Below are 26,037 nucleotides of genomic sequence, written 5' to 3' on the forward strand. Positions count from 1 at the left end.
ATACACTTTATCACTTGTGTTCAAGCATGTTGTCCTAGTTCACCGATGGTCCTCAAACTATAATATCGTTGATGCATTTTATCCTGAGACTAACACTACAATGCACCTAGCACCTCCAAAAGGTAGCGAATCGATTTTAAAGAAAGTGTGTTTCACAGAACTTGGAGCCCATTTCCTTGTTTTTGTCTTTTTCTTGTCAGTGGGGTTATTTTTTAAAAAATTAAATCCCTATATATATATATATATATATATATATATATATATATATATATATATATATATATTATTCTGTAAAATCAATTTATTCGCCCAACAATAGTTACTAAATCAATTAGCGGTTATATAACTAAGATTATAGGCCCTGTTTGGTAAAATGGTTGTTAGCTGTTAGCTGTTAGTTGTTAGCTGATTGTGTTAATTAGAGGGTATAAATAGTTGATAACATTAGCTGATTGTAGAAAATGCTTGGTAAATTAGCTGATAGCTGTTTGGTATAATTTCTTTTCTCAAAAAGCTAATTGAAAAAGTTGCTTGGAGTAGCCTTTTGAATTTTAGCCTTTTGAAGTTGCAAAAAGTTAATTAACCAAACATTTATATTGATATTTTAACTAAATCAAACAATTAATAGTTGTCAAATAAGCCAAAATTGACCTATAGGCCAATTTTTTACCAAACAGGGCCTATGTGGCCCATGTGACTAATTTGCAATCGTTATACAGTGCACCACGGTGCACATAGCAATGTATGTCTCGCGCCTCTCAAAACGACGCCGTTTTGGTGCATTGTCCAACAAAAAAAAAAAAAAAATCTCTGTTTTGAATGCACATAAACTCATAACAGAATACACATAAATCTAACATAATACATAATACACATAAACTCTTAATATAATATACATAAACTCATAACATAATACACATAAACTCCTCTACCCAAAAAAAAATAATCAACATAAACTCATAACATAATACACATAAACTCTTAACATAATACACATAAACTTTTAACAGAATACACATAAACTCTTAACAGAATACACATAAACTCTTAACTGAATACACATAAACTCTTAACATAATACACATAAACTCTTAATATAGTACACATAAACTTTTAACTAAATACACATAATAGGGTTTGGTTAATTTGAATGGACGAAGTGGCGTCCATCAATCCTTATCAACATCAATTGAAACGGCAGCGTTTTGTGCCCGGATGCACATTGCTATGTGCGTCGTGATACACAATATAAATTGCCACTAATTTGAGTGTTTTTCTTTTGGGCTAATTGATGAGCATTGCTTTATGGCCTCTACAGACATGCACACTCCCCCAATAACTAAATTTGCATAATAATGGGATAGCTGGCTTGGGCCTTGGGGAGTTGGCATGGGGGTATATAACTAAAAATGAAATAGAAAAAAATGACATAGCAAATTGAAGAAGAAAAATGGGATTCGCTTGCGAATTGAGGAATGAGATATAAAATAGATGTAGTGGCCTATAATATAATTCAATGTGGATGTTTACAAACAGTGTTAAAAATTTTACCAAATTGGCAAATTGTAACATTTGCCAGGTAAGCAGAGTTAATGGTAGGTATATATTAAAAATGTATTTCATTGCAAGATTTCAAGACAAATGTAATAATTACAGAATTTTTTTTTTTTTTTTGAGTGATGATAAAAATTTGTAATAATCTCAAGTTTATGACTTTAGCTAACAAAAGATTAAAAAAAGATAAATAATAGACTCAAACCAAGAGACTAATAGATCATTCCCATTAGAATCGAACTATCTTTATCAACTTAGTACTATACATTCATGAGCAAATTGAAATTAATCAAAATTGCCACAATTATCACCTCTAACCCAAACTTAAGCTTATGAACTGAAAATGGAAAGTACACATTAATTTCAGCATTTACTTTCATGTGTTTTCATCATGATTAGATATTGGTCCTACTTTCCTTTCATTACAATGATCGAACAATATAGCAATTTCACCTTGAAATATTTAAATAAGAGCTCGTGCCATGTAAAAAGTGTAGATTAATCTCATCTATACATATGAGTTGATCAAGAGCTACAAGTTAAGAAAAGAATTCACAGAATGTGATGATATTTTCATAATTAAAAAGGTGTACATTTATAAACACCTGATAGTACATTGACAGATGCTTAATACATGCACTGTCAATTATCACAACGCACTATCAAATATTTTTAAATGTAGAATAATATTATAAAAATATCATCATATTTTTTCTTAATTTTCAGCCCTTGATCAATTCAGAAATATTGATAAGACTAATCCTCTTCTTTTTTTTTTTTTTTTTTTTTTTTTACATGCGGAACACATTCTCATATAATCATTCGTCTACTGAACTTAATAATAACATAAAGTCTTCATAAAATCAATCATGCAACCACATTTACTTAACTTCAACATAGTAATCACTATACATTTATGTGAAGCAATCATCATGGCTGTTCACATTTAGCTTATCGACAAGGTGTGCAGCCATAGAGAGGGTGGGTGTTGGCCCCAGGGGGCAATATTGGAGCAACAACCATGAGCGTTCACATATTAGCAGCCCACAGTTCATATATTATATATATAGCCTATAAATGAGAAATGAGCACCTTCAATTTAAAGCTATAATCATGCCAATTAATCATGGCCCGCTCTGCACTACATATTTATGGATCGACAAGATAGAATGTCCCCTCTGGGACCGCAGCTTGCCGGAAACTTATACATATTCGTAGATTCTTTTGCGATGTACGGAATGCTTTAATGAATTTACACAACGTTTGGTTTGAAAGAATGAATTATAAAGGAAAAAAATTGTAATTCAGTAGGAAAAGAATAAAGTAGAAATTTAAATTACGTTGTTTGGTATGAAAAAATAGAATTATTAGAATTGAAAAGAAAAGAAATGGTATAAAGATTAAAATACCCCTGTATAATAATTAAAAATAGTAGTGTCATTTTATCTATTTTTCTTTCTCACCTCCCTTGAATTTCAATTCAACAAAACAATGTAATTCATCCTATTTATTGAATTTCAATTCTTTTACAATCACATTACATTGTACCAAACGGGCCATAACATTGGTTTCAAGGGGCATGGCAATGTTAAGTGTTAACGGTAGTAATTAGTATTAGGAAAATAGCAGACATTGTAAGTGTCTATTTTATTGTACAAATATAAATGAGGTTCACTTTTAATTCGGGTCGAATCAAAATAGGTTATGCTTCTTCGTAGTGATCTGACCCAAATTAAAAATTGACCATTCAAATGCAAGACCATCAATGTCCAACTCATTAGATAGATTTTTTTTAAAAGAAAATATTACATATACTCTCATTTCTTACTCCTAATTTGTACTTCCTCTCACAAATTCTTGATGTTGACATATTTCCTACCCACATGATAAAAATATTTGTTTATCATGTCATGGAGTAAAAGTAAGAGAGTAGAATTTGAAAGTACATGTAGTAGAACTTTATTTTTTAATGGTAAAAGATGGTTTTGGTACAACATTTTGTGATTAATATTTGTGAAATGTATCTTTGAATGGTAGGATTAGTACGTAGCATACTAATATAATCATTATTTTGAGTCATAATAATTTAAATTAAAAGTGCACGAGATCCAAAAATATAATTTCAAAACCTGAAATGAAGAAAAATGGTTAGAACCGTTGATTTAAGTGGGGCATGCGTGGGTGTCGTGATCGTGGGGCCAACGTTGTCACTACCGTTGCCAGCCTTTTCACTTGATAGAAGAAAAAACAGTACAAGTTGGCCTGCTGCTTGCCAGTTTCTGGTATGTGTTCTTCCTTCTCGGCCGTCAGTTCCTTACCTCTTCCCATTTTTTTCTTTTAATTTATTGTTTATGGGTATAGTACCCCATGTTCGTGTACAGACAGAGCCACACGTTAAAAAGAGTTCTACTATATAGACTCTCAAATTATATCCTTTAAATTTTACTCTATGATGTGTCAGATATTGATAGATTACTTTTTTCTTTTTTTTATGTTGATTTCAATCAAGTGTCTACATCAAGATTTTGTGTGTAAAAATAAAAGTTGAGAGTAGAAAATAAGAATACATACTCCGTAGTATTTTCCTATTAAAAATGTCCCAACTAGTCTTCGAAAAAAAAAAATTGTCACAACTAGGATTTGAATAGGAAAATGATAGATGTACTTTGATCTCAGGGAGTACAACTCTATTTTATGTGTTGTGGTTCTAGTTATGTGCCCTGGTTCAATTAGTAAAAGAGAAAAAGATTAACAAATATCGTATATTGAGATAAATTGCGAGAGCACATCAAAATTCAATCAACACATATATATTTGTTTTAAAATTTTGACCCGATTCGAGCTTCACACTATTCTTTCAAAGGCTGAGTCCCAACCCGACAGAGCATGATAACTCAACTAAACATGAACCACAGAGGCTAGACTTGTGTCAACCCAATCAAGTGTCTACATCAAGATTTTGTGCATAAGAATACAAGTTGAGAGTAGAAAATAGAAATACATGTAGTATTTTCTCATTAAAAATGTCACAACTAGTCTTCGAAAAAAAGGTTCTAGTTATGTGCCCTGGTTCAATTAGTAAAAGAGAAAAAGAGTAACAAATATCGTATATTGAGATAAATTGCGAGAGCACATCAAAATTCAATCAACACATATATATATATTTTTTATTGGTGAGATTCAATCCCTGGTCATTCTTTCGAAGTTACACCTCTGTGATCAATTGAGTTGTCCATGTAGGTATTGCTTTTACTCCTTTTAGTCATGAGTTCAAGTAAAGCAATAAATCACCATGTTGGGAAATTGGAATGTGATACAGAGCTTCTTAAGATTTTTCTTTCCCCTTCTTGGAGCGAAGCATAGGGTATTTGTTGGGGTCACATAGACACATGCCAATATATACATATTCATATATATATATATATATATATATATATATATATATATATATATATATATATATATATATATATACTAGTATTTTACGTGCATTGCGCGATTGGGATAATGCCCAATGCTTTTTTGTTAAATAAGTACTTTAAAGTATATTAAGGCAGGATTATATTGAAATTGTTCATGCATAAATAATTGAAGGTTGAATTTGCGTATTTAAATAAGTAATTCTTCTCCCAAAGGTTGAGTCCCCAACCCCAAGGGCCCCCCACCCTCCGACCCGACAGAGTATTGTGGGAAGTTGTAAATCACGGTGACTCAATGGTTCAGCAGACAGGGCCAAATGCTGATACGCACAAGGAATCTGCCCATTTTGGACATAATTCCCGCACTGCCGCCGCCAAGGTTCAAACATTGGTCTCTTCTCCCAAATACTACCCACTAAACCATTGAGCTAAGCCCGTGCGAGTTAAATATGTAATTCTAAGTTTACAAATGCAAGATAATATAGTCAAGATTGATTATAATTGTCAATAAAATAATTGTATAGGTATAGTTGAAACCAAATACGGGACATAAGGGAGAACAAATAAAAATTAGGGCATAAAATATTAAATATATACTAATATTGTTTGAGGAGATTCTGACATTAGGATTTGTGGTTAAGTTCTATTAAGACTTTAATATTAGAATTAGATTAATGGTGTAGTTATAATTCTATATTAGACTTTAATATTAGAATTAGACTAACGGTGAATTAACGGAAAAGTTAAATGGATAATCATATAATTAAGGATAAATTAGAAAATCTTAAAAGAAAAAAATTAAAACCTGAACAATATGAACCATTCATTTGATTTAATAATTTGGCGGTCATTTTTTCTACCCAATGTTAATAATTAAATAAATTCGCTGGTCAAATCCGCTAACGCTAACCGCTAACTGCTGATTGTCAAACAAGGACATTGCGAGGTAGTTCTCACTTCAATTTGTTGTGTGATTTGAATACTCTCTTTGTCACAAAATCTCTCAAGTAGTTAATATGGTTGACTTTATTAATTATATTTTTTTAATTTTTTCATGGTATTAATAAAATACTTGGTAAATAAATATATAGCATTATTTTGTATTATAACTTTGATATTTAATTAGAAAAATAGTGCACAAAAAAAGATAATAGATAATGTAGTGAATATAATCAATTGATGAATTTGAATGTAAAAATTTGTACATTTGAGAAAAATAAAGACAATATAACTAATGAAAATATTTCTTTTAATTAATTTATTGATAATTAATAAAAAAAATTCACTGAATAAAGACATTGTAAGGACAAAGTAGCGAATATAATCAATTAATAAATTTGAATATAAAGAATTTTTATATTGAAGAAAAATAAAGACAATATAACTAATAAAATTATTTCTCTTATTTAATTTATTGATAATGAATAATTTTTTTTTTGAATAAAGGCATTGAGGACACATAATTCTAAATTAAAAAAATGCATATGTATTATTTTTTGTTGTAACTACTAAATTATTATTTATATAATTTAATAAGAGTAAAATAGAATACTAATTATGCCAACTTTGATTGGGATGAGGTTCGAACCTAAGACATTTTTTTATTGAAATCAATGAGTAAGTTAACGGTGAACTAACGGCTATTCTTAAAATTTTAACGGAATTAGTAACGGTGTGTGGGTATTTTAGGAAATTTTAGTGTAAAATTTAAATCTGATCAATCTTTTAATCAATCTGAACCATTCATTTGATTAAAATCTGTGACCGCCATTTTTTCTACTCATTATAGGCCTAACTCTCTTGGGCTCTTATTAGTATATATATATATATAGTAGATATATCAAGATTTGAACACTTAACCTCTAGATAAAGCACTCAATACCACTTCTATCACTTCTTTATCTTGTTAATTCATTGTAGAGAATTATTAAAAATCATTATAAAATTAGATTTGTAGAAAATTTTAGTTGTATTAAAAAAAATTCTTAAAATTTAGAACAAATTGATAAGTAAAAGTTTTTTTTTTTAATTCATATTAATAAAAAGTTAAAATGACAATAAATTTGTAATATGTTAATTTATTATGTTCTATAATATTTTAATAATGGATATTTTTATTTGTACATATTACTTATTAGTTTATCATCAAATATTAACATTAATAAAATTGTATTTATGCATTGCAAATGTTAATTTATTTTATTTGAATAAATTAAATCACGTGTATTTTAATAAAAATCTAAAAATTTTATTTGGTAAAAAATTGAATAAATTAAAATATTAAAATATAATCTTCAATTTTTTTTATCAATATAGATTAAATCAATTTTTGTATTAAAATTCTTAATTCAACTAAACTTTTCGACAAATTTTATTTTATAATGATATTTAATCATTCTTTACAATAAGGTAACAAGATAAGAGTGTGGTAAAGTGGTAATGAGTGCACTTGTTGTAAGAAGTTTAATGATCAAAAGTCAACATTTTGTACTCTTAATACTTTGAATTGGAGTGGCTAATTGGCCTTCCTTTTGTAGAATTTTGGCTTTAATGTTGACTTTTGATCAATTTTATTTATCTACTTTGAAAGTTAAAAAAATTTATAAGAAAAATACACATTTTTAGCCCAAATTGTTAAGTATTAATAGTATTTCTCATACGCAAAATTCTTTGAAAGTAGTGATCAAGTATGTGAATTCTTGTATATGAAAGTTACGAGTTGTTTTCTTATTACAATTTACTTCTTCTGTATGTGCTGTTACATAAGGGTAGAGTTTACACAATGCATACCATTTGTATTAGTTATGGATTTCTTTCCCCACACAAAAAAAAAAAAATAAATCAAAAAGTATATTTTTTCTAAGATTACGGGTTATATACCTAACACATGATTGTGACTCCAAATCAACGCGGTAGAAATTCCATCTTCAAAATACGTATTCAAAATATCACATGAATTTTGTACTCTTAATATATATTTAAACAATTAAATTAAAAGAATGAATGGTCATGGTTAAGTCGTCAACCATGGGTCCATGGCCAAATATGTCGTGATGTACGGAGATATTCCAGCCAATAATATCCAGCTGATGGGCGATGGCTAGAGAACGATGACCCGGGGATACACCCAGATTCCAGATCTAACAAAAATATATACATCTAAATATCTAATTATTGTTACTTAGGTCACCGAATGCATAAAACATAATTTTCATATAAGAAGATAAGGTTCACGGTCGATTTATATTTTTTTGTATAATTTATAAATTATTACATATGATTGATGAGAACTATAGAGGTGTACTGTTAACTGAGCACAAGGTGTAAGTATTTTTCTTAATATAATATATTGTATTAATTAAGTGGTTGTGGTGCAAGTAGGTGATTAAGTCAATTAGTGATTTAAGCAGTTAGGTAACTTATGATATTCAGTTTAGTTTTAACCGAATATCTGTCTACATTGATGTCATGTAGGCTTCTAAGCAAAAATAGCTCTCCCATAAATCTCCGCTATTCGCTATTCTGCATACACACCATCTGGTATTCAGGAGATGAGTGGTAGACAAAACTATTCTGCAGGTTTACCATCCCAGCAACAATACCAACAACTATGGCGAGAGACCTTCATAATGTCTTAAAGCTTCCGCAATTACGAGGTCATGTTCCTCGTTATTGAGTTTATGTTATTACAGATTATTATCTAACACAAGGTGCTTGGCACCATTATATGAACACCAATCAATATAGTATAAATTTTAAAAATTATTTATTATTAAAGGAACTTCTATAGTAGTGTGCTATATTTACCATAACCACGTAAGCGTAGTCGGTAACTCGGTATAGTGAGTTGTACTAGGTATTATACTATTATTAGCATTTATATTTATATTGATATTACACAGTATAACCCGCTATACCTGTACGTTTGTACCAACTACCAAGTATTCTCAATACTATTGTTAATATAATTGTATTAAATATAAGATATAATTACATTTGTATTGATTACCGAGTACATTTTAGAGTTATCAAATTATATTTTACATTTTGAACAAATATTATTTATACTTTTAGCAGTTTATATTCCAGTCATACGATTTACATAATGTTGGTCATAACAAGTAAACATAATCTTTATTAAAACCAATACTTAATTAATATATAAAACAATAAAAATTACTCAAGAGCTTCATAGTACATTTAGGGTTCGTTTGGAAATTAGGAAAATGACTTATGGAAAATGAATCATTTTCCAGAAAACATTTCCCTTTCCAGTGTTTGGTTGCATTTTGAAAAACTTGGTGTGTTTAGTTTATTTTATGGAAAAATGAGTAGAATTGTATGTTTAAACATTTTGGCGGAAAATGACTTTCCCCAAAATTTGGCGGAAGTCATTTTTCGCCAAAATCGCTTCATTTACCCAGTCAATGGAAAATGTTGTTCGTTGATTGGATTTTCCTATTGCATCCAAACACTGAAAACTCATAAAACATTTTTCAGAAGTCATTTTTTTTAGTTTCCAAACGGACCCTTACTTCTTCTTGTGATTTGTAGACTACTATTACATAAGTGCATGATTTATTCAATATATACATTTGAGTAGTGATTGTAATTTTTCACCGCAGTCCAAAATAAAATAAAAAATTAAAGTACATAGTAGAAGTGTTTAAGGTATTCACAAAGGTTGATTATTTGTGTGTAAACTCAACTACCAAATGACACTATAGATGCAAATGGGTGGATACAAAACTAAAAGAATAAAAATAGAAATAAAAATAAAAGGGGTGTGTTGCATACTTCCACACATTACATTATTTGGTATGGAAGACGAAGACCTGGATTATTAGAAATGAGCAGAAAATAAATGATATAAATACTAAAATATCATTATGTAATAATAATATCGATTAATAATAATCATTAAGGGTAATTTTTTTTTCATTTTGTTTCCACAATGAATTGCAATTTCTTCCCACCAAACACTGTATAATTTTCACATTTGCTGAATTTTATTGTAATTGAATTACAATTCATGCCAACCAGACACCCCATTAGTAGGTTATTTTATTGTAATTGAATTACAATTCATGTCAACCAGACACCCCATTAGTAGGTTGTGTGAACTGCATGATCTTATTTTTTATATTTTTTATTACAAAAGAAGGGATATCCATACAAACTACGCCTACAACGAGGCTCAAAACCTAAACCTCCCACATAGGGGAGCAATCCGATACCAGTGGACCACAAGCCACTTGGTTTGTATGATCTTATTGAGCACATCAAAACTGATGGATAATTCTTCATCACTTTTATGTTTCTTATTTTTTTTATTTTAGATAATATCTTATGAAATACAATTAAGAATAAATCAATGTAATTATGTAAATTTTCTCCATAAGTTTATTTGAATATGTACATAACTAGAGATTATATTAACCACCAGGACCATGTGGTTTAATGGTACCTGGATTGGACTTCCATTTGGAACATTATGAGTTTGAGTCTCAGTGATTATATTAACCATACAAATTTTAATTTTGTATTCTATAAAAATAATAAATACTTGACGAATGGAAGCTTAAAAATATTATTATATTAAACAATTTAAGATATTTTAATTTTTTTATTTTTTTATTTATATTTATAATAACATAATTTTTTCACCGTGCATCGCGCGGGTAAATTACTAATATAAATATATAATACAATAAATATTAGGTGATGTAATAAATATAAATGAAAATTACTTAATAGTTTGGAAAAATTATCATCTAACCATTATTGATACTCTTAATTTTGTAACAAACAGTGAGTGCTCTTTGGATTGATTAGACATTAGTGTGATGCCTTAATGCCTTTTGTCTTTTTCGATGACAATAAAATAACTGAGAAAAATATTAAAGAGATCTTTTTAAAATTTTAAAAAACATAAAAAATGTGGGGGAAATGGAAATAAGGCCACGTGAAGATAATTGACTTAAGGAGTTAAGGTCGATATATAATACGCGCATATTTTAGAACGCTCGAGAGTCGAGATGGCCCAACAAAAACAAAGAAAAGAAAAAAAAAATCATTAGTACAATCTTCATAAAAAAATTAAATATTGTGGAACACGTGTTGATTATAAATGAAATTCCATACATGACCTCGAGGAATTCAGTCTCCCCGGTACGCGTTCGTTTGCAGAAATTTGCTACCATTTTATGATTTTATCCCTAACCACTGTTTAGTTTACAAAATATATATTATCTTAAATAATATAACGTCACTTCTCAATAAGTAATATGAGATTACAATATTTTAATATTATATTACGCGTTTAAGTTATTTTTGTTTTTAATACTTTTTAATGTTGATTTTAATATCTAAGGGTAAGAGATTGAAGTTATTTATTATGTTTACATAAATTATAAATAAAGTGATTCCCAACAACTTCTCTAATTAAATTTGTTAAACAATTAGTTTGATAATTATAAAGTTTTAACTTCGACTTCCGTGGGAACTGCCTAGTTCGGAGCACACCTTCATACTACTATGTCTAATAGTTATTGAATTCAAAATTGTGTTGCTATTAAATTTAAGAGAAAATGACACTTAGTCCATTAGTTATACTTAAATTGTAGACTCAGTCAATGAATTATTATCTTATACAAATTTTCTCCTTTAATTATGTTGAAAGTGACATTTTCAATTCATTATTTATACATTTTATTAATATTAACAATTTTTTTTTTGAGTTTCTAAATTATTAAATGACATATTAGTCATTTTATAATTTTTTTTAATTTTTTTTCTCTATTTAGCTTCATATATACACAACCGCTTTTACTACAAAATAACATCTTAACTTGCACAAAATAATAGTCTAAGTTATACTTGTTTAACAGATATCGAAACAACAAAAAAACATCAATGGGTTACATAAAATGATAAACTACACCCTAATTTGCAAATGGTTTAATAGACACCAAAATAACATAATGACAACATGAGTTACAGGGTTTATGAGACAAAAAACAAACGTTATGTAAATATATGACACATGCTTTAATTTCAATTATTTTGCTTCTTAAATTTAGAATGATGCTTCTGCCTTTTTGTTAGATTCATTTGTAGAAGTGGCTGCCAATAACAAATGTTGGAGATTGGATGTACTGAATCTTTCTAGATGTATTGGCTGCTAATTGGTAGAAGTTAGATAATTATGTTTTTCTTTTTATTATTTCCTGCATCTAAATAATAATAAAGATAATTATCTCATTCATCAAACTTTCACTAAATCTAAAACCAACATCATAATATGGTGAAAAAAAATTGTATCTACAACAAAATACAACAATATACAAAAATGTTGTTTAAATTAAAATAATAATTCATTGCATTCACCTCTTGTATAAACCTTTACACACAACCAATTAACATATTAAAATAACTAAATAACTAAATTACATATATTACTCATTATGGTATGAACTCAATGACATATTAACAAAGTACTTTACTATTTCCAAAATAATAATAATAATAATAATAATTCACGATCAACAAAACGAAAAATTGTAATAAATTATCATATTAAACTTATATAATTTGATGTATCTTCAATCATAAGTAGTATGTTTGCTTGTTATTTTTGCTTATCATTCATCCTCAATCAAGATAAATAAGTATTTAACAACGATTTTGCAATAATAGTAGCGTATACATCATTCATGGAGGGAATTTAAGAAAATTTTACAAATTGACCAATATGTCATTTTTTTTTTATTTTTTTATTTTTTTAAAACCCAAATAATGGATTGTTAATGCAAACAAAATTTATAAGTAATGGATTGAAAATACCATTTTCACCATAATTAAATGAGAAATCTATATAGAGTAATAACTCATGGATTGCGTCTACAATTTCGGTATAACAAACTAACTAAAATCACTATTTTTTCTTTGGATCTCATGACCTCCAATATGGGAGAATCACTACATGCCATATGAGCAGAAGGTGCTTGACACTATTTATTTATAATAATAATAATAATACGTGAATTTCAAACATCATCATCATTATTATTATAACTAGTAATTCACCGCGCGATGCACGGAAAAAAATATGTTATTATAAATATAAATAAATAAAAAAATTTTAAGTTGTTTAATATAATAATATTTTTGATCTTCCATTGGTCAAGTATTAATTATTTTTATAGAATACAAAATTACAATTAAAATTAAAATTAAAATTTTGTATGGTTAATATAATCTCTAATTATATATGTACATATTCAAATAAAATTATAGAGAGAATTTACATAATTAATTACATCGATTTGTTCTTAATTGTATTTTATCTATATTATAATTTTCACAATACGAATAATAACTAAGATAATTACATTTAGAAAGCAAATTTCAAATTTTGTATGAGTAAAGTTAAACTCTAATTGAATACATTTTTTTATATGATTATATAATATATTCTTTATGAACATGTCATTTCATAAACACAAATATCATTCTATAAGCCCAAGACCACTTTTTGTGGAGATAATTCAAATGGATTTTTTTTGTTCTTTTAAAAGTCCTAAGTTTAGAAATCCAGAAAAACATTAAAGACCCATACGATATATATATATATATATATATATATATATATATATATATATATATATATATATATATATATATATATATATATATATATATATATTTATTTATTTATTTATTTATTTATTTATTTATGTCTCAAATGATTTTTTTTTTTTTAATTCTGAAGTCCAATAATTGACCCACGGTCCGCAACATTTGCTTTCTTCATCCCTTCTCGCTTCTGCCATTTCTTTGAAGCGAGAAGATAGAAAAGTACACTCCACAATCTCTACCTGTAGAAGGTGGTTCCTTAATGTCTGGCTCCATTTTTTTTTACCACTTTCTATGATTCTTCTCTTTTGTTTACTCCTTTTTTTTCTTTATTTTTTTTTTATTTTGGTAAGTGTGATTGTTAGAGCATCCTCTACATTCTACCGTCTTTTGTCTCCTCCGCCGCCATGGCCATGAAAATACACAAATGGTAGGACAAATTGATGCAGTTTACGCTCACATGGATTTGATTTGGGGTGTTTTATAGGAGAAAAATTATATGTACAAGCTTGCATTAATCGCACTGTTTCGGATATCGAATAGGCTTTCATCAAAAATTTAATTAATATTGTAATCCCAAGAAGCACCATAAATAACAAAAGCATATCAAATAGACTTTCATTGTAAAGCCAGAGATTTAATTAATATTGCATTGTTTCATATTTTCTATTAATTGAAAATCGGAATCCTTAATCATAATATCATAACATTTAATAACTCCATTAATTCAATAAATGTAATCTTTTGTTATGGGCGAGAAAAAAATAACTATTTTATTTTTTAAATATTGTGCTTTTTATTTTTTTATTTTTTTTATAGTAAAAGATGTTCTTGCTATTTTATCAAAATAAGAATAGAGATAATAATTGTAATAATAATTGCTCACCAAAATAATAATTGTAACATTAATTACTTCCCAAACCATATAGCTTTATTATCAACTCCTTTTAATGGTTACGCTGCCGTCGGTATAAATAGGATAGCATACTAGCATGCATATAAAATTAGATTAAAAATAAAGTCTTATATTATTTAAACGAATTTATTTAATTTATTTAAAGTTAGATTGATTAATTTATACATAATTAAATAATAAAAAATTATGATACAATAGAAGTTTTTAAACTTTTAATACAAAACATATCATTATGAAGTATTGAAATTCTGCTTCTAAAGTCATATTCAGTGGTCCTACGTAACATTTTTTTCCAAGATTCCTTACAAATTCAATAATTGACCCTTGGGTCAGTGGGTGGGTGGGGGGAGGGGGAGGAGGAGGAGGGGGAAATTTTGTACTTCACTTACTAAAATTAGAAAATGTATAATAATAGATTTAAAACCGCCTAGAATTATTGTATGACACACACACACACAAATATATATATATATATATATATAGTGAAAGGTTCCCGTGCGGTTGAATGCTTCCCGTGCGGATGTGCGGTGGATTAATGTGCGTGAAATCTGTACTCAATGTGCGTGAGTGTTGTGCTTAATGTGCCTGAGATTTGTACTTAATGTGCGTGAATGTGTAAAATGCAGCAGAAAATATTGATGTCAGCTTTCTTCCCCATCCGCAGTAGCCATTTGTCCCCTCCCTGATGATGATGATGCGGAGGCGAGGTATGGAGGTTAAGAATTATAGGAATAATACAACAGAAATCACACTTAGCTGCTGTGCAAATTTTACTGTGCGTGCGTCATTTATATAAACATTCAACTGCATTGAAGGTAGCTGATAATCCAGAATCCATGACCAAATTGAAGGAAGAAGTAACAAGAAGCTTGGGCGTTAATGTGCGTGAGTTCTGTTCTGCTTCCTTCTGAACTCATAATTCTGAAATACTCACGTACATTAAGCACAAATCTCACGCACATTAAACACAATACTCAGGCACATTAAGTACAAATCTCAGGCACATTGAGTACAAATCTCACGCACATTAAGCATAAACCTCACGCACATTAATCCACCGCACATCCGCACGGGAAGCCACAAATGCACCTGATTATATATATATATATATATATATATATATATATATATATATATATATATATATATATATATATATATATATATATATATATATATATATATATATTCTTTCCAAAAAAATTGAATCCCAACCCGACTTAACTGTGGCTAGACCTTTGCATACTGTGGCTAGACCTTTGATCACACAATGTCACCTAGACCAATCTAGATCAATCGCATTTGCACACACTTAATACCGTTTGCACACATTTAATTCGCGTTCACACACATTTAATCTAGATCATTAAATAATATTAGATAAATGCACACGATTTGTTCTCACTTTCTCACCTAAGCAAGTGTTCTAATTGAAACCCTCATGTCTCTCTCTCTCTCTCTCTCTCTCTATATATATATATATATATATATATATATATATATATATATATATATATATATATATATATATATATATATTAGATCATATGAGAACAAGTCTGTATGAGAAAACTAATAACTAATCACAACCTTACATATAGAAAAATTGAATGCACTGGATCAGATTTAAAAAAAAGAACGCAGTGACATTTTAGAGAATGCCATTGCGTTTTTTTAAATCGTATTTTTGATCCGTTAAATATGGACACGTGTACGGCTTCGATTAGTTCTCAGTTTTCTCATAGGTATGTGATTCTCACTTGATCTGTCTCATATATATATATATATATATATATATATATATATATATATATATATATATATATATATAAAATATAATTTGTGAGAATCAAAACTGGCACTATCAATTTTTTTAAATATAAAAGGAAACAAATATTAAAATCGAAAAATCGTACTCCGATAATAACTTGAAAAATAAATTGACCAATCAAGAGGGCATTGATGGACATGTCTCAAAGATATTTCTTTTTCATTCTTGTAACGGCGCAAAAATATTTCAATATGATGCCAAATAAGTAAATTGTCTAACAATGTAATTTTTTTTTAAATTTTTTTTAGAAAGGTCTAAAAATGAATTCTAAACCACTCAATTGAAAACAAAGTCGGTCCAAAATCTTTTTTTTTTTTTTTTTTTTTGCGTTAATAAATTTTAATTAAATTTTATACAAAGGTCAAATATGTAATTTTACTCATGGCGAAAGTATAATTGTCACCTCAAATTAAAAGTTGAATTTAAACATTCAATTTCGTGCTATTTGGTTTTAATCTTGACAAAAGTTGTGTAACTAGTTTCTAATATTTATAACACGATATTGATTTATTTAAATATTATGACGAATCGATCTCAGACGTCTAAAACCGGTTTCATTGAATGGTTGAACAAACGCCTTTTGATGCATTTTTGATTATTTACGAAAAACATATAGTCATTATTTTGATGAGTGAAATTCATTTTGCGACTCTACATGACATACGTTGTCCATAACTGATCAGTTCAAATCGAGAAGGTCAATAAGCAATTACTATAGAACTCAAAATTTGAATCCTTGTATTTACGAAATCAATTACTCGATCAATTCGATTAGAATTGCCTGATAGGAGGTGTAGTTTTTTATGGTACACTCTCATAATTATATTCATTCTTCCAAAATGCTGAATCCCAACCCTAAGGGCCCTTACACTCCGACCCGACAAAGCATTTGGGAGGATGTAAATCATGGTAACTCAACTGAACATGAAGCACAGAGGCTAGACATGTGCTCAATGCGCACAAGGAACCCCTCACTTTGAGAAGTTGCTCCCACACTGGCACACTGCTGCTGGTGAGAAACAAAAAGGAAAAAAAAAATTGAAATTACAATTGAAAAATAAAAAGGAAAAAAAAAAAAAGAGAAAAAAATTGACGAGCATAACACGTCGCATGTGCCCATTCTCTGAGCAACCGTCTTCGGATCCAAAGACTCGTGAATTCAGCCGCGTCCATGTATTTGTTCATCAGACTTTCTTCGAACCTCCATAATATTAGCCAATTAAGGTATTCAAAAAACTCCAAAAGAAGCAATTTAGTGATTTTAATATCATTTTCGTATTTTCAAAAAAAATATCATTCTTGTATTTAAAGATTTCCTGTATAGTTTACTTCCAATTACTTACATATTAACGCTTAACCAAATAACTTAAAATAATATCAATATATGTTCATAATGTACATAAACACAATAATGTCTAGATTCATAGTTTCAAAATATTACATATTAATTTTAAACACATAATATCTTATACAATCCATCTTCTTAGCAAATCTTGATAAAAAGCATTTTAGCATACCACCAAGAAGCATTGCTTCAAATAACATTTGAGGCACATCTTACAATTTATCTTCTTAATTAATCTTAAATAAAAAAAAAAACATAATAAATCCTTAAGTTTCGAGTTAAAACTTATTAAAATTTGCTTAACAACACATTTATGTCAATTATTTCTAATTAACTTGGTAAATAAGTAAACAATCAAATTGAATAATAAGAATTAATTAGTCCAAATTAACTAATCAACTCAACTCAACTCAATAGATAGAATTATTCATCTCAACCAACTTAACAACCTAATTTATTCACCGTCTATTATCGATTTAGTCTAATACGAGATATGATTAATATATTCTTTTTAAGCGTAGCTAAATATTTCCACTGTCAAACACAATAACTAATCTCTTTGCTGAATTGTAGTCTCTAAGGGCGAGACAACGGATCTGGAGTGATTAATCTATTTAATTTGACCCAATAAAACTTTGATTCTTACAATTATTATGTGAACTCTTTCTATTAGCTCTATTACAAGGTAGTATCTGTTCTATACTTTCTCAAACTGTTGAAGACCAAAGAGTTAATACCCATAACCACCGGAGTTAATATTTAATATATATGTACGACAATTTTATTCTATTTAAGAGAATTGTATGAAACTATTGTGTTTTGTCAAAGATCTAGATGATGAGAATACAATTTTATCATAATATACAGTCATGCGGTTATCATGTGACGATCGCATAAAATTTAGTGATTGAATTTTATATGCATTATATGGTCCTTCCATGTACAAAAGTCTTGGTCTTAGTCAAACTCTATTAGGGTAGAGAATTGACTTCAACAAAACATTGGAAATTAGCCCTTCTATTAAAAAAAAAATTATTTAGGGTGTGTTTGGTCCATGGATTTATATATCAGAAATGCAAATCAAAATTATAGTTAGCGTTTGGTCGCAAATTTTGTAAAACACAACTATGAGATTTGATTACCCCTACAATTCAAATTTTCATTTCCTAATTAAAAACGGGTATCATATTCCATCTTATTTGTAATCTAATTTTTAAGTTGAATTAGTGCTTTTAGATTTTTGTTTTGATTTTTTTTTTTTTGGTGTGTGTTCGTGCTTTGGTTGTCATTATATATTCGAATCAATTGTCTTGATTTTTGGTTTTTTGTTTTTTTGTTTTTTGTTTTTTGTTTTGTTTTGTTTTGTTTTTGTTTTTGTTTTTTTTTTTTGTTTTTTTTTGTTTTTTTTTTTGTTTTTTTGTATTTTAAAAACCTTTATTCCCATGGTCATACATAATCAAACATTAATATTGATTATCATTCCAATTTCAACCTACTACCAAATATGCAAAATATTTTCACCAAAATTCATTACCAATTAAAAAGTATTTGATTTCCATTCTAATTTTGATTTCCATGTGTGAACCATACACTCTTAATAATTTTCTATCTTATAATACAACATTTTTACGATGTAAACGAGACATTTAATATGTATATTTGTTATGCAAAACTTTTCATACAAATAAAAAGAGTAAATTACTGAAATCTACTATACTAATAAGAGCCCAAGAGAGTTAGGCCTATAATGGGTAGAAAAAATGGCGGTCACAGATTTTAATCAAATGAATGGCTCAGATTGATTAAAAGATTGATCAGATTTAAATTTTACACTAAAATTTCTTAAAATACCCACACACCGTTACTAATTCCGTTAAAATTTTAAGAATTGTCGTTAGTTCACCGTTAACTTACTCATTAATTTCAATAAAAAAAAGTCTTAGGTTCGAACCCTATCCCAATCAAAGTTGGCATAATTAGTACTCTATTTTACTCTTATTAAATCATATAAATAATAATTTAGTAGTTACAACAAAAAATAATACATATGCATTTCTTTAATTTAGAATTATGTGTCCATAATGCCTTTATTCAAAAAAAAAATATTCATTATCAATAAATTAAATAAGAGAAATAATTTTATTAGTTATATTGTCTTTATTTTTCTTCAATATAAAAATTCTTTATATTCAAATTTATTAATTGATTATATTCGCTACATTGTCCTTACAATGTCTTTATTCAATGAAAAAAATTATTAATTATCAATAAATTAATTAAAAGAAATATTTTCATTAGTTATATTGTCTTTATTTTTCTCAAATGTAAAAATTTTTACATTCAAATTCATCAATTGATTATATTCACTACATTATCTATTATCTTTTTTTGTGCACTATTTTTCTAATTAAATATCAAAGTTATAATACAAAATAATTCTATATATTTATTTACCAAGTATTTTATTAATACCATGAAAAAATTAAAAAAATATAATTAATAAAGCCAACCATATTAACTACTTGAGAGATTTTGTGACAAAGAGAGTATTCAAATCACACAACAAATTGAAGTGAGAACTACCTCGCAATGTCCTTGTTTAACAATCAGCGGTTAGCGTTAGCGGATTATACTAGCGAATTTGACCAGCGAATTTATTCAATTATTAACATTGGGTAGAAAAAATGACCGCCAAATTATTAAATCAAATGAATGGTTCATATTGTTTAGGTTTTAATTTTTTTCATTTAAGATTTTCTAATTTATCCTTAATTATATGATTATCCATTTAACTTTTCCGTTAATTCACCCTTAGTCTAATTCTAATATTAAAGTCTAATATAGAATTATAACTACACCATTAATATAATTCTAATATTAAAGTCTTAATAGAACTTAACCACAAATCCTAATGTCGGAATCTCCTCAAACAATATTAGTATATATTTAATATTTTATGGGTCCCGTATTTGGTTTCAACAATACCTATACAATTATTTTATTGACAATTATAATCAATATTGACTATATTATCTTGCATTTGTAAACTCAGAATTACCTATTTAACTCGCACGGGCTTAGCTCAATGGTTTAGTAGGTAGTATTTGGGAGAAGAGACCAAGGTTTGAACCTCGGCGGCGGCAGTGCGGGAGTTATGTCCAAAGTGGGCAGATTCCTTGTGCGTATCAGCATTTGGCCCTGTCTGCTGAACCATTAAGTCACCGTGATTTACAACTTCCCACAATGCTCAGTCGGGTCGGAGTGTGGGGGGACCCCACGCAAATTCAACCTTCAATTATCTATGCATGAACAATTTCAATATAATCATGCCTTAATATACTTTAAAGTACTTAGGGCATTATCCCAATCGCGCAATGTGCGTAAAAAATTAATATTCCTATAAATTGTAATGATTTTACCGATGTGATCATTGACTTCCAATTTCGTCTAACAATGTTATGACTATCAAATTTATACATATTTTAATTATTTTAAGAACTAAAATTGGTAGATATTAGGACAAAACAATACATTTAATGGATTATTATTAAAATATTTTAATAAGAGATCAATGTAATTTGATTCGGTGACGTTCAAGGAGATTAAAGTTGTGTCACATCAGGTTAACTAATTTTTTTTAAAGAATATTTAATTATTCGATGAACTAAAATTAGTAAGTATTTGAACAGAACAATGCATTCAGATGACTAAAAAAATGTATAAATTTAATAGGACGTTATTTAATGTATTTAAATTCAAAAATTAAAATGGTAAAATCAATTTTTTTTTTTGGTTATTTACTTAAATAAAATTGTTGAAGTTGTTAAAGGGCATAACATTTTGGTACACAAACTTCCTTAAACAACTTTATACAGAAAGGAAAGAGCGAAAGGTGATGAACTAAAGAAAGATATTTATTCACAGAAGGGGAGACTTTTAAAAGGCTTTGAAGGACTAAAACGTCATTTCATTACTGTGGCTCTATATATAAGAACTCAAATCTGGTACTCATCTTCCGAGTGTTGATTTAGTGAAGCTGGTGTGCTCGTGCTTCGCTTTCGGAGAAAAGTATTCTCCGGCGACGACTTAACCGCCCTGAATCGTCGGAAAACTGTCCGGAACTACGGCCACGTAAGTTTTCGGGGACCATTTCGTTGAGTTTCGTGTTTTTATTTTTTTCATATTTTATTCTGGTTTTGTTGATCCGATTTTTGGTGGTGGGAAAGGTGAGGAGGAATAGTCGGTAGTATGATTGTAAATTTACTGGTTTTCGAGGAACGGTGAACGTGGATTGACTAAGATTGGTTCGGCTTTATTTTATGATTTTATTTTGCAGGTTCTGAATTGAGTTAAGAGGAAGAAAGGTGAGAGGCTTTGTGTTTGTGAATCAATCTGAGTTAGTATTTCTGCGAGGTTAGATCGAATCTCGTTGTTCCGGTGAGGAAAATGGGGGTAAAAGTTGCGACGACGTGTTTGCATTGGTCGCAACATTCAGTTCCACACTCGCCGCCTCATCCTCACGTCCATGCCGCAATGATTTCATCTCTCCCGAAACGACGCGGTTTTGTGAGCGGCGAAAGATCTGTGGTTTGCCGGTTCGTGCACAGGTTGGAAAGATCGGCGTTTCTCGGAGCCCCGCCGACGACGACGAAGCTCTCCCGGTCCCGATCCTGCGAGTTTCTCAAGCCCCCCGCACAAACCACCATAAGACGTGCTTGCAGTGCCAGCCTAGAAGATTCTTTCTCGGACGAGGAGTTTACTAGGAGAATTGAAGAGTTGGCTTTGAGTTTCCAGCGATGGGATGATGAAGAAACCTTAAATTCAAGCTCTAGCGATGGTGAGGAAGAAGAATTCGTGACCGGTTCCAGTGAAGCAGCGTGCCGGAGCAGTGATGAGTGTACTAATGGTGGCATGTTTTTGGAGAATCAGAAATTTCATGATCAAATAGAGCCTCCGGATTGGGCTAGAAGGGAGGAAATTATGAGGAAGGCAAATAGTATGGATTTTCCACTATCTCTGCGGATTATTAAGAGTAAAAAACAATGGCAAGATGGGTTGACAGAAGTAGGAGAGTCCACATATTGCTCTGTGAAGAAAGCTTTTTCCAATATGGTGTTCATAATCCGGGAGCTCCATAGCTATTCTTTGAAGATGAGAGAAATCCTGTTCTATGAAGATCTACAGGAGATTTTGGTGAGAGTTCAGAAAGATTTGAACGCATCTTTTGTGTGGTTATTCCAGCAAGTTTTCTCACATACACCAAGCTTAATGATGTCTGTGATGATACTGCTGGCAAATTTTAGTGTTTATTCTATGGCGAGTAGTTCTGCTTTTGCCGCCACCCCTCCACTGGAGGCTTATACAGTCGCCACCACCGAGGAGATTTCTATGGTGGAAGATAGGAGTGATGTAAATCAAAAGTTCGATTTTTCGGCCTCTAGGACCTTCTCGGTGTCCTCTTCAAATGGGAAGAGTGTGTCAATAGGTGGAAACAATGGCGGTGGGGGGAAATTCAGGCCAGTTGCCGGTGGTACAGATGGTGATGGGAGGTTTGATGGGGCAATTGTTGTTGATGGGACGTCTTCAGTCGGCAACTCTACTAGTACTGGTGAAGAAGAAGCAGTTTCTGGGGAAGAAGAAGCAGTTTCTGGGGAAGAAGAATTGAGGCTGTGGAACTCAATTGAGGATGAGGCTAACAAAATGCAGTCTGAGTTAAGAGATGAGGCTTTGGATCATGAGACTATGATGAGATTTGTATCACCAATAAATGCAAAGATGGAGTCTGATGATTGTGTGGATTATTTTAGAACAGAGTTGCTTTATCAAACCGGAATCGCCCAAGAACCCAACAATGCCCTTTTGCTCGCCAATTATGCTCAATTTCTTTACCTCGTTGGTCAAGACTATGACAGGTATGTTCATGCTTCATTCATTTTCTCCCTTTTAGACTATGATGAGAATAGAATTTTGATCTAGCAGTTCAATTTTTCTTCGATTGATGCAACTTAGTGACTGGAAGATACTAGTGTAATCCCCGACTTTCAGCTCATTGCGACTGTGACTATGCCAAGAATTATTGGTTCATCTTTGAAAACTGTTGTGGGGAGGATAGAAAATCACCTTTAAAAGGCCATGTTGGTTGTCTTGTCAAAATGAGGGCTGGGTTGAATCTTGAATAAGGAAATATGTGGTGCAAGGGCATAGCATGTTCTCCTATCTTGAATGGTACTACTATTTAGCATTGTACTGAAAATAATATCATTGGGGCTATAATCTGAGTGGTATGGGGGCCATTTATTGTTTGTTGATTCCCTTTAAGGACCATAAACTTGATTGGGCTTTGGCAGTACATAAAAATGTGAACTTTATGACTGTTTTCTAAGATTGAAGTACAGCAAGTATAGGCTAGGTCTTGAATCTTGATTCCTATTTTTTCTTTGTTCCAAAAGATGGTTGTTGACCTTTGCTTATATGTGCTTGTAAACAGAGCAGATGAATACTTCAAAAGAGCTGCAGAGGTGGAGCATAAGGATGCAGAGGCATTGAACAAATATGCAACTTTCCTTTGGAAAGCTAGGAATGACCTTTGGGCTGCAGAAGAGACCTTCCAGGCAGCCATAGATGCTGAGCCTACTAATTCCTTCTATGCAGCTAATTATGCTCAATTTCTCTGGAACACTGGCGGCGAAGACACATGCTTTCCTCTCGACTCCCTTGATGAAAATGACGACATTTGATCCCAATCAACAGAAATAAACGAAGAAAAACAAGGAGAGGAATAAGGGGGAAGAAAGCAATGCTTTATTGACAAAATGCTATTAGGAAATGAAGAAGATGTAGACCATCATCATTTCTTTTCTGCATGGGCTGTTACAAAAGGCATTTGCCTTTCAGTTTCAGTTACTATCCATCTTTCAAAAGCTCGTAAGATGGGGATGGTGAAAGCATGAAATTCTTGGTTCGGAAATGCGTTATAAACCACAAAGGCTGATGATGGCTGGAGCCTGTTCTATCAGACAATAATCACAACAAAGATGGAGAGAAAGAGAGGGATGCCTGCCTCTGCTCTGCTTAGTTCATTTCTGTTTACTTTAATTTTCTCAAAACTTTTCATGTTCTGCACAGTTCATCTGAGTTTTCCATAGATCAACCTTGTCATAGAATAGCATGGCAGATTGTAATTAAACTTCTGTTAATAGATAAGTGCCGAAACTTTCCTCAACTTCTGTGAAGTTGCTTGACACCCATGAATTCTGTCAAAACTGAAGTAAGAAAGAACATCTGATCTCATCTCATCTCATCACTGCAAACACTTATCCCCACTGCATTAAATGCCAAACTTATCCTGCAATGTCATCTTCTGTCTGTTAGCAACATTGTAGTTTCCGCAGGGGAAAACTTGTGTTATCCCTTTGTCCTCACTCCCCCAAGACACACACTCAACTAACTATAGATTGCTGCGCTGTAACCTGGGGTGTGATTGAGTGGAATGGATTCATCCATTCTTAATCAAATGTCAAGATTCGATCCTTGGCTTTAGGTATGGAGCAGCCTAATCTCCAGGTTAGCTGTCTTACCCGAAAAATGTGCCTACAATTCAGCTAGGGATGCCTACAATTCAGCGAGGGATTAGTCGGAGGCTAGCTGTCTTACCAAAAGATGTGCCTACAATTCAGCGAGGGATTAGTCGGAGGCTAGCTGTCTTACCAAAAGATGTGCCTACAATTCAGATTCAGCGAGGGATTAGTTGGAGGCTAGCTGTCTTACCAAAAGATGTGCCTACAATTCAGCGAGGGATTAGTCACTGTGTCCGACGGTGAAAACCCTCCGATAGTAGAAACACTGGGTACACTAAAAAAAAAAAAATTGTTGCGTTGTTGGCACAACACTCCCTTGGATGAAGGGTGTCAGACATCTTAGTTTCTTGGCTTCGTCAGGCAATATCTTGGACCCTTATTAGATCTCATGAATCTGCCCCTAAGTCTATGAAGAGATAAATCGAGTCAATCTAGTTTTGGAATTTAAGACCACGTACACTTTACACTTTTGCACACAAAAAGACTAATCTAAATACAAATATCTAATGTTTGTGACAGGAATCGAATTACATCTTAGAATTTGCTTCCCACTGCCGGCACTGAGGCAGTGACACGCAGATATAAGGAGTGTAGTACTGTCACTTTCAGACTTCCCATTTAAGCATGGACCATTCACATATGAAATTCTATCGTTAGTGTCTAGGCAAATCTTGCCAAACATAAAGATTAGAAGATGGGGGACCTCTTTCATATACAGTATAATTACTATGATGAGTGAGTTGGAATTAAGTATAATT

The 26,037-nt window shown here is 30.4% G+C and overlaps 1 protein-coding gene across 1 annotated transcript; it reads left to right on the plus strand.

The window, feature by feature from the left end:
- The first annotated feature begins 21,701 nt into the window (after positions 1 to 21,701).
- On the plus strand, positions 21,702 to 24,717 carry LOC109163568. Its single transcript, XM_019312318.1, has 3 exons — positions 21,702 to 21,833; positions 22,039 to 23,614; positions 24,190 to 24,717. Exons 2-3 carry the CDS (start codon positions 22,149 to 22,151, stop codon positions 24,437 to 24,439), a joined length of 1,716 nt encoding a protein of 571 aa, XP_019167863.1. The 5' UTR covers positions 21,702 to 21,833; positions 22,039 to 22,148; the 3' UTR covers positions 24,440 to 24,717.
- The last annotated feature ends 1,320 nt before the right edge of the window (positions 24,718 to 26,037 follow it).

This window comes from Ipomoea nil, unplaced genomic scaffold (assembly GCF_001879475.1).
Source record: "Ipomoea nil cultivar Tokyo-kokei standard unplaced genomic scaffold, Asagao_1.1 scaffold0302, whole genome shotgun sequence".
In the NCBI taxonomy this organism is placed as follows: Eukaryota; Viridiplantae; Streptophyta; class Magnoliopsida; order Solanales; family Convolvulaceae; genus Ipomoea; species Ipomoea nil.